The sequence below is a fragment of the Lolium rigidum genome, chromosome 4 (genome assembly GCF_022539505.1).
Source record: "Lolium rigidum isolate FL_2022 chromosome 4, APGP_CSIRO_Lrig_0.1, whole genome shotgun sequence".
Lineage (NCBI taxonomy): Eukaryota > Viridiplantae > Streptophyta > Magnoliopsida > Poales > Poaceae > Lolium > Lolium rigidum.
This window is the reverse complement of record NC_061511.1, coordinates 70,591,530-70,602,529: the sequence shown is the minus strand read 5'-3', so window position 1 is coordinate 70,602,529 and position 11,000 is coordinate 70,591,530. Positions and strand designations below refer to the sequence as shown.

Below are 11,000 nucleotides of genomic sequence, written 5' to 3'. Positions count from 1 at the left end.
TTTGGCTTCCTAATGTATCTCTCATTAAATGAGGTTCTCACTTCCATGATCAAACTCTGTCTTGATCAACTAGGTATAGTACTTCTAATTTACCTTCTTGGATGGGACTACTATGGTTTCCCCATTAGTTTATATCCCAGGAGAATGTCTGAGATATTAACTTAGGGTTCTTTCCAGGGAATGATGATATAATCATCTGGGTATATGGATAGTTCTCTCCCTCAAATTCAGGTGTTGCCTCAACTATCTTGAGTGTAACACCATAGCTTGAGCTCTCTACATAGGAAGGTTTTATTCTAGGGTTTATGGTGTACTCACAAGATCTCTTTAGGTATCTAGGCTAAGATTCCATTTGTCTAACTTAATTGGATTGGTTTCCTCCTTACTTTATCAATTCATGGATATAATCTTATTCTATGTGATATTATGTTATCTCACCACTCCAAGGGGAATGGTTTACAACCTAATACTTTAGTTCAGAGGTTGTCCTTTATTCTTAATTAGGTAAAGCTAAGGTTGGTATAAATGGTCTCTCTCATTTGGGAAGGAATTCAATGATAACCTAAGGTTAGGCTCCCTAGATGTTGATGTGATCATCAATATCTAGGTTTAACATAATTAGGTCCTCTCTCTTGGGAATGTCTTGAAAAATACTCTAGGGTTCCTCTTGAAGATGATGATTTGAATACTTGGATGTATATCCAAGGTTTAGGTCAAGGTTTGTTATTGCTTCTCTATTAATTATAATAGAACTCTCACCTCTCTAGGTTTGATGTATAATAATTTGGAATAGAGAAGAATTATATTCCTTAGTTGGATCTCCTTGTCTTGTTTCCAAGATTAAAGTAGAATGGATATCATAGGGTTTATGTTAAGAGCATAGATTAGTTTAAGACATGGAGAAGATGAGTGAAGAATAGTTTCTCCAATTATTGTTACTTGATTTCCAATTAAATGGATGTTCACATGTTATGGCAAGGAATATCATGTTGTGATCTTTAGTAATATCAAGTAGTTGATCCTTGATTAATAAGTTCTTGTGTTGATTTTTAATTCCATTTGATCTAACCCCTTAGATCAAATTATCTCTATCCAAAACAAGGTTTTAGCAAAGTCACATTGAGGTTTATAGCGCTTGACTTGATGAGCTACTTCAATTCCACCAAGGTCAAGTGAAACTTCAGTTACTGTGACTGTTTTACTTTAAAGCGCGGAAATTCCCCAGATTTTCTATGCATGAATGCAATGCACACATCTGTTTCCTCTATTTTTTGTAACCCTAAATTCTGGGATATTACAACCCTGTTCACAGCTACTGTTCGCCCTACTGTTCATAGATGACCGGTGATGCGTGCAGTTGACACGTCCGTTGGGAACCCCAAGAGGAAGGTGTGATGCGCACAGTGGCAAGTTTCCCTCGGTAAGAAACCAAGGTTTAATCGAACCAGTAGGAGTCAAGAAGCACGTTGAAGGTTGATGGCGGCGGGATGTAGTGCGGCGCAACACCAGAGATTCCGGCGCCAACGTGGAACCTGCACAACACAACCAAAGTACTTTGCCCCAACGAAACAGTGAGGTTGTCAATCTCACCGGCTTGCTGTAACAAAGGATTAACCGTATTGTGTGGAAGATGATTGTTTGCAGAAAACAGTAAAACAAGTATTGCAGTAGATTGTATGCGATGTAAATAATAGGACCGGGGTCCACAGTTCACTAGAGGTGTCTCTCCCATAAGATAAAAGCATGTTGGGTGAACAAATTACAGTCGGGCAATTGACAAATAAAGAGAGCATAACAATGCACATACATATTATGAATTTATGATGAGTACAGTGAGATTTAATTGGGCATTACGACAAAGTACATAGACCGCTATCCAGCATGCATCTATGCCTAAAAAGTCCACCTTCAGGTTATCATCCGAACCCCCTCCAGTATTAAGTTGCTAACAACAGACAATTGCATTAAGTATTGCGCGTAATGTAATCAATAACTACATCCTTAGACATAGCATCAATGTTTTATCCCTAGTGGCAACAGCACATACATAATCTTAGAGGTTCTTGTCACTCCTCCAGATTCACGGAGACATGAACCCACTATCGAGCATAAATACTCCCTCTTGGAGTTACTAGCATCAACTTGGCCAAAGCATCTACTAATAACGGAAAGCATGCAAGATCATAAACAACACATAGACATAACTTTGATAATCAACATAACATAGTATTCTCTATCCATCGGATCCCGACAAACACAACATATAGTATTACAGATAGATGATCTTGATCATGTTAGGCAGCTCACAAGATCCAACAATGAAGCACAATGAGGAGAAGACAACCATCTAGCTACTGCTATGGACCCATAGTCCAGGGGTGAACTACTCACTCATCACTCCGGAGGCGACCATGGCGGTGAAGAGTCCTCCGAGAGATGAATCCCCTCTCCGGCAGGGTGCCGGAGGAGATCTCCAGAATCCCCCGAGATGGGATTGGCGGCGGCGGCGTCTCAGTAAGGTTTTCCGTATCGTGGCTCTCGGTACTGTGGGTTTCACGACGGAGACTTTAAGTAGGCGGAAGGGCAGGTCAGGAGGGGGCACGAGGGCCCCACACCACAGGTCGGCGCGGCCAAGGGCCAGGCCGCGCCGCCCTATGGTTTGGCCACCTCGTGGCCCCACTTCGTTGACTCTTCGGTCTTCTGGAAGCTTCGTGGCAAAATAGGACCCTGGGCGTTGATTTCGTCCAATTCCGAGAATATTTCTTTACTAAGATTTCTGAAACCAAAAACAGCAGAAAACAGCAACTGGCACTTCGGCATCTTGTTAATAGGTTAGTTCCAGAAAATGCACGAATATGACATAAAGTGTGCATAAAACATGTAGGTATCATCAATAAAGTGGCATGGAACACAAGAAATTATCGATACGTCGGAGACGTATCAACCGGTACTATACACCGAGCACTGTTCATTTCACCGGTACTGTTCACGGGCACTGTTCATCATGGGCACTGTTCATCAGCTGTTCCTGTAGCAGCTTGCTAACGTGTCACATTTTGATTGGCAATAAATATCACATGAACAGTGCCGCGTGATGTTGAGCTGCTCCTAGTGCTAGAAATCAGCCAGCCTTTATATAGGTATCTAATCTATGTCAGATGGTGCCAACAGTATTGCACATCATATCTGAAGAACACTAGTCTAAAGACGCAGAGGATTGCCAAGCCAGCAATTTCGTGTACATTCTTATGTTCATTAGCTCGCTTCTTCACTCCACATAATGACATAAGCGCCACTTCAGATTTTGTGCGCTGCCCTTATTGTATGAAAAACTATATCTTAACGTTATTCACACGAATACTATAACAATAAAAAGTTGTATATTGGAGATTATACGAAGCCAAACCATTCTTAAACTACAGTATCGATTCACCTCCGCCGCGTTCACCTCTGCCGACTGGACTTCAGTACTTCACCCCTTTCTCTTCCTCCTCCCTCGGGTCATCTCCACCAATCCGACGATGCCGGAGCATTGGCTGTACTCTGAGGTGAATCTCGCTAAGAAAATTCATTTTTTCGCTGGCAATGGCACGCGGACGGTCGGGATGAGCAAGAGGTCAAAGCGCCGCCGAGTGGTGATCCCCAACAGCTCGGTCATGTCCAATTTCCCGGGCTCCGTCCCATACGACAGCTCCCAGTCGAAGTGGTAGAGAAGGCTGGCGAGTGCGAGCTCCATGTTGGCCAGCCCAAACGCCTTCCCGGGGCACATCCGCCGCCCGGCTCCGAACGGTATGTACTCGAAGTCCGTCCCTTTGAAGTCAGCAGTGCCACCCTCGAACCTCTCCGGCAAGAACTCCTCAGGCTGGTCCCAGTACGCCGGGTCCCTGCCAATGGCCCATGCGTTGACGAGCACCATCGCGCCTACTGGCACGTCGAAGCCGAGGACCTGGCAAGGCCGCCGGCACTCCCGGGGAAGCAGCAAAGTCGCCGGAGGGTGCAGCCGGAGTACCTCCTTGATGACGAGGTCTAGGTAGCGCAGACCACCCAAGCTCTCCTCCACGACTTCGTTCTTCCCGTCGAGGACTCGCCGAACCTCCTCCTGCGCCTTACTCATCACCCTCGGATTCCTCATGAGCTCGGCCATGGCCCACTGCATCACCGTCGACGATGCCTCGCTGCTCGCAATGAAGATGTCCTGTCCAAATTAATGCAGATAAAAGTAAATCAGTTTTACAGTTTTACTCACTACGATGGTGTGTTGCACTGTACATGTAAAAGGGTATTTAGGGATGAGCAGCTAGCTTACGACGATCACGGTCTTGATGTCTTCGTCGGTGAGCGGAGGATCGAGCTCCCCCTCCTTCTGAATCTTCAGGAGGACGTGGAGGAAGTCCTCGTCCTCGTCATTGCTGCTCTCTTGATGATCCCGGAGGATGGTGTCGATGAAATCCATCATCTCCTGCCGCTCCCTCTTCACCTGGCGCGGCATCAGACTGACGAGCAACGCCAACCGCGATGACGGGAAGAGGTCCGGCAGGCACTGCGCCGGCACCAAATTTATCCTCCGCTTCAGCATCCGCAGGAACGCATCGCGGCCCTTAAATCGGCTGCCGATGACGGCGCGCGCCCCTGAGTCCGCGACGTGGGCGCTGATCAGCTCGCTCAGGTTCACTTGCGACGACGACGACTGCGCCAGAGAGCGGAGCAGCCGCCCGACCTCCTCCTCGCGCACTGGCCTAAAGGACCTGACGCGGCGGGAGGTGAAGAGCTCGAGGGTGCATATCCTGCATGTTATCTGAATCGGAACCAGTTGAGTAACCGCACACCCCACCGATCCATATTTAGGTGTCTGAATAAGCTCCAGCTCCCCCTTACTGATCCAATCTTCCATTGAAATAGACAACATCTTATACAATGACATAAAAGGATGGCCCTTTTCAATATAGAGCAAGAATGCTATGTCATTTAGCAGTTCAATTTGAACTCGGACATGCACATTTGAGCAACGTATTATTCTGGATTAGGATGTAGAATTACCGCCGAGTAATATTTTCAAATATCATCATTGTCTAGCAATGTTGGTTAGCACTCAGATGGGTAAACCACACATGGCGAAAACACGGTAGGTGCACCGACATACATATAGCTCTTTCTTTTCCATGAAGATAATGTGCCTTCTCTACGATGAGAGTATATTTAATTCAAAAAGAGATGGTCTTGCTGCCGACAAACCAGAAGCCCCACCCACTTTGGTATGAGGAACCTTAATTTCAATAGCATCTAGTATTCTTATTAGTTTCCGAGAACGAACAATGCATGTGTACCCAGATGGATCATCCATACCTTGTCTCTTATCAACATATTGTAATACACAGTAAGGTGATAGCACTTGCTCAGTGATAGACTGATAGTAGCTATTCACATATGTAGAGGTACGTTCTTCAGGGTAATGATCACTCGTTGGTTGGCCGATAGTGGCGGACCTTAGATGGAACTGGTACATCAGCTGAAAAAATCCCATAGGGACACCCCTTGATACATAAATTTATTCCTCCAAGATTCTTCACCTGCAATGCCTCTCGATGGTGAGGAAAAGAAAGAACAACTTTTCATAGGTAGATACATGGACGGTTGCTGGTAGCTGTGAAACTGGGACAGTAATTCAACCACATGTACATAGTCAAGTCTTGCACATGGTCGTGTATGCTACTGACAATTGCCCATGGAAGTCTTGAACAAAAGTATGGTCTATAGCTTAGCAGAAATAGATACCACAGTTTTGTTTTTTGCTTTCCGCACCAACCATATTTAGTCCACAATAGATTCATGCAAACTATTTCAGGACGAATAGAATTTTCCTACTTGAATATTAAACAACACTCCTCAAATAGTATATATCACTGCATTTTCAAAAGTGCCAAGGTCTGTTTCCTATAGCCTGAAAACGTACATGATGCATAGTATCAATCAAGCCTAACCATGCATGGTAATAAACAATGGAGTAGTCAATACCTGTCCACTATGTAATAGGCTTATATTAATGCATAAAAAAATCGCAATACCATAAATAATGGATGGAGCTTCCTATCTAGCTTGCTTTGACAAAATAAAAAGAGGAAATTTTGATTGCTTAATAGAAATAGGATTGGTTCAAAGAATAATTACCTGCATCTATCCCTAGAAATAATGTGTAGATCATATCTTGACATGGCTACTGCTCCAAACACAGCTAATCTAATCTCCTGGCAAGAAGTAGTCCCTGTCCAGCATTAGACAGGTATAAATTGAGAAGACATTGTCCAAAACAAACTACACAATAATAAGTACTTCGATCATCTAATTGCAGTTCACAAAACAAACACCACTTCTTTGTGTATCTCTATCCAGACAAAGGTGAACCATCCAGCACACTGAACTTGCTGCAGAAGATTGTACATTTGAGGTAGATCTGTGCCATTATGAATGGTAATTTATCTGAACATTGCAAGCATGAGCCAGTTTCCTAATTAAGTAACTACTAATTTCTTAATTACCAACTGCAAACAGGAAAAGCATATCATTTGTCCTTCTATGGATTTTGTCTCTCGAGCACAGACACAGAAGATAAGAGAACTGAAAAAATATCATTATCATTACCCCTCCTAGTTTGTAGATAAAAACTGTTGATTGATTGGCACTCCCAGCCCCAGGTGATTAATTGTTGAGCCTTGTTGTACATCTATGCTGTATAAATTTGTAAAGCCTCCCAGATTTTACTCGAATATTTAACAGAACCCATAGATTGGATCATCTTCTACTTTTCCTTGTCAATAATTTTGGTAGTTGTCTGGACTTTTTGTGCTGCTGATGAGTACAACAGAGATATACTGGGGGTGGAACAACTTCAGCCAACATTAACCAATTTAGAAGAAAGCATCAGTAAAGGGTCCAATGTTAGCTACCTCAGTGATTGATTCACATGGGAGATGAAGTGGCCGGCAGGTTGTCCTTTATGAACCTGATCCACAACACAGCAACTCGATCGGCGAACATGGCATCGATGACAAAGACGAAGGAGATGTGACGTGCCCCGGTTGGTCGATGACCTCGACGGGAAGTTGTGCACGTCCGCGCTGATTCCGGCGCCGCGTTCTGGCGGCATGGCTTGGAGGTCACCGTGGCCGCACCGAGGAGGCACCGCCCACATGTCGTCGAACAACCGCCGGCCTGGAAATTGATAGAAATCCAGAGCGGCGCCATCCGGCCGCCGGAGCACCATCCTTGGAATGGGGATGAATCTAGAGCGGCGTCGTGCGGCCGCCCATGGAGCACATCCACCGGCCTAACTAACTCTCGTCTTGTTCATCACCGCGTCGACAGAGAGCTGGCCACGGAGACGGTGCATCAAGGGGTAGGGAGCACTGGCTAGGCCGGCTTCTGCCATTACTGTGTCACCTCGAGAGAGGGAGGAGGGCTCAGGTCGTCCGCCCAGCCAGCCACCTCGGGAGGAAAAAATGGCATGATGCATTAGGGTAGGGTGGGGTGGGGGCATGGGGCATGGGACGGAGCCGGTCGGCCGGAGAAGCTTTGCCCGGGCTCGTCCGCTGCATTCGCTTGGAGGGAGGGGATAAGACGTGGGGATTTTTAGGAATTTTCCAGAGAGATAGTCTTCCAGAAAAAGAACACATATGCAAGGAAGGGAACACGTGTCACATAATTCAACAGAATCCAACGCTGTGAATAGAAGGAACGCAATCACCGGATAGTATTGAGAGAAAAGGTGTAGGAGCCGGTAACCGGTAACGCCCAGCGCTGAAAAAAAGGAAAAATCAAACAGACCGATCGATTGAATTCAAGAGGCAATCAAAAAAAAAGAACACGTGGTAACTGGATTAGGGAAAGGATAAATAGACTATCTACAGTAGCTACATCGCTGAGAGATTGGTAAATTGTCTAACTTTTATATAGTGTATGTATAATGAAAGTGGAGGGGAGAGTTTTCGACTTTTCTGCGAAAAAAACGGAAATAGAATGGAAATAAAGGGAAACGGAATTTTGCAAAATGAAAACCGATAAGGGGTAGCCCGATCTTCTCAGTAAGCGACGGGTGATGATGAACACACGATGAATGCAGCGGATGGAATCGATGATATGAGGAGGATAACTTGTATGACGCCGACGAAGTCTCTCGATTGATTCCTGTCGCCAATGCAACAACTCTCAACCCTGCAAGATATTCGCAACTCCACACACTTGCGCACGTAGTCGCCGACCACGAAGCGGTAGATTGCAATCTTCTAATCCCCAATGTAACAGCAGATCACACAAACTTTCAGTAGCTTAAAACTCCAGATCGCAACGAATTGGAGAGTTGGGATTCAATAGTTTTGCATAGCAAACAACTAAGGACTTGGATTTATCTTAAACATGGTCTAAAGCAGCTAGGGGGGGCGTCCTGGGCACTTATATAGGCGTGCGGGACGACCTCTGGTCGAAAAGATACAAAAACAACCGACCCAGAATAGATCTGGTCGAGACAGACTCGGACACGGCCGGTCTGGGGGCCGGTCGGTCGGGCCTGGGACCGGGTGCTGACCGGGCGCGGGAATTGCTCTGCAGTAACCCGCCCGGTTGGCATCATCGTGGCGTCCGGTCAGCGCCGGGGCGGATCCGACGGACCGCCCGGTTGGACCGGGCCAGGGACCGGGCGCGCCGGCGTGGCGGTCGGTCTGACCGGGTGCTGGGCCGGCCTGGACATCGTCTTCTCCTCTCGCGAATGCCTCCCGCTCCTCCCTCGCGCGTCCATGAGATCTCTTCATGTCCAGCTCCATGTCCAGCTTCACGTCCATCTTCACGTCCAGCAGCTCCTCCTCTCCTCGTGTGATGCTTGTCTCCTCTTCATACTTGATGATACATAAGTAACATGACTTAGGTAGTATAAAGTTCTCATCAATCAAAGTATCGTTTAGGAACAAGTTCACCTCTTGTTTAAGTAGCTTCGCACGAGCTCTTGTAATTGGTCCAATCCGAACTTCATTGGACTTGAGCTTTACATCAGCTTCATCTTCATGTTGCAATGACGGAGGTAGTGGTGTAGTAGGGATGTCCTCATCATCTCCCCCCCCTTCAAAAGGCGTCGACCTCGACGCTCCAAGGTCTTCTCCGTCATATGGTGTCAAATCAGCAATATTGAAAGAATTACTGACACCAAACTCATCAAGTGGAAGATCTATCGAGTATGCATTATCGTTGATCTTGGCAAGCACTTTGTAAGGACCAGCACCACGAGGGAGCAACTTGGACTTTCGTAGCTTCGGGAACCTATCCTTGCGATAATGTACCCAGAACATATCAGCAGGCTTGAACAACATCTCCTTGCGCCTCTTGTTCATACTTGCAGCATTGCTCTTGCCTTTCTTTTCTATCAACTCTTTAGTCTTCACATGGATCTTTCGCACAAAATCTGCCCTCTTGGATGCCTCCATATTAACTCTCTCATGTATGGGCAAAGGCAACAAGTCAAGTGGAGTAATGGGTTTGAAACCATACACCACCTCAAAAGGACACAACTTCGTGGTAGAATGTACCGCCCTGTTATAAGCAAACTCAACATGCGGCAAACACTCTTCCCACTCCTTCAGGTTCTTCTTGATCATGGATCTCAACAGTTGTGACAATGTTCTATTCACCACTTCAGTTTGGCCATCAGTTTGGGGATGACAAGTAGTGTCGAAAAGTAGCTTCGTTCCCAGCTTTCTCCACAACGTCTTCCAGAAGTAGCTCATAAACTTCACGTCACGATCAGAAACAATAGTCTTCGGGACTCCATGTAGTCGTACAATCTCCCTGAAAAACAGGTTAGCAATATGCGACGCATCGTCGCTTTTGTGGTAGGCAATAAAGTGTGACATTTTAGAAAATTTGTCCACTACCACAAATATAGAATCATGGCCTCTTTTAGTACGCGGCGAACACAACAAAAAATCCATACTAATATCCTCCCAAGGTGTAGTAGGTGCCGGTAAAGGAGTATACAAACCGTGAGGCTTCAGCTTGGACTTGGACTTGTTGCAAGTAATTCACCTCTTCACATACCTGTCCACATCCCGCCTCATCTTTGGCCAGTAAAAGTGATCAGCGAGCATGAGTAGCGTCTTCTCACGCCCAAAGTGACCCATCAAACCTCCAACATGTGATTCCTGCAATAAGAGCAAACACACAGACGATTCTGGAACACATAGTTTGTTAGCTCTAAACAAGAACCCATCATGTATGTGATATTTTTCCCATGCTTTACCAATAGCACACAAGCGATATGGTTCAGCAAAATCATGATCAGTGGCATACAAATCACATAGTACTTCTAATCCAGGAATTTTAACATCAAGATGAGTTAATAGCATAGTTTTCCTAGATAGAGCGTCAGCAACAATATTATCTTTCCCCCTCTTATGCTTAATAATGTATGGAAAAGACTCAATGAACTCAACCCACTTAGCAAGACGCCTATGCAAAGTAGATTGGGCTTTCAGATATTTCAAAGCTTCATGATCGAATGTATGATAAATTCTTTTGGCCACAAGTAATGTTGCCAAACCTCAAGAACTCTAATTAAAGCATACAATTATTTATCATATATAGGATAGTTCAACTTAGCACCGAAAGTTTCTCAGAAAAATATGCAATCGGGCGACCCTCTTGCATCAACACACCACCAATTCCAATACCACTAGCATCACATTCAATCTCAAATTGCTTATTGAAATCAGGAAGTGCAAGCAACGGTGCAGAAGTTAACAATCTTTTCAATTCATCAAAAGCATGATCTTGGGCGACGCCCCACTCAAATGCAACACTCTTTTTTAGTCAATTCATTAAAAGGTGCAGCAATAATACTAAAATTGGGCACAAAACGTCGATAAAACCCAGCTAGACCATGAAAACTTCTAACTTGACTCACATTCATGGGAGTAGGCCAATTTTGAATAGCTTCAATTTTAGACACATCTACTTCTACTCCA

The 11,000-nt window shown here is 45.2% G+C and overlaps 1 protein-coding gene across 1 annotated transcript; it reads right to left on the bottom strand.

The window, feature by feature from the left end:
• Positions 1-3,134: 3,134 nt before the first annotated feature.
• On the bottom strand, positions 3,135-7,510 carry LOC124708295 (desmethyl-deoxy-podophyllotoxin synthase-like). Its single transcript, XM_047239978.1, has 5 exons — positions 6,942-7,510; positions 6,166-6,259; positions 5,344-5,567; positions 4,307-4,884; positions 3,135-4,195 (listed from the first exon to the last, which is right to left on the bottom strand). The coding sequence occupies exons 3-5, from the start codon at positions 5,519-5,521 to the stop codon at positions 3,569-3,571; spliced, it is 1,383 nt and encodes a 460-aa protein (XP_047095934.1). The 5' UTR covers positions 5,522-5,567; positions 6,166-6,259; positions 6,942-7,510; the 3' UTR covers positions 3,135-3,568.
• Positions 7,511-11,000: the final 3,490 nt, after the last annotated feature.

Bases quoted from the DNA above. Each gene is read 5' to 3' on its own strand.
- LOC124708295 (XM_047239978.1), bottom strand. From the start codon at position 5,521: ATGGGATTTTTTCAGCTGATGTACCAGTTCCATCTAAGGTCCGCCACT. The intron at 4,885-5,343 runs GTATGGATGATC...TTTCAATGGAAG, and splicing joins ATATGTTGATAAGAGACAAG to ATTGGATCAGTAAGGGGGAG. The intron at 4,196-4,306 runs GTAAGCTAGCTG...TAATTTGGACAG, and splicing joins ACATCAAGACCGTGATCGTC to GACATCTTCATTGCGAGCAG.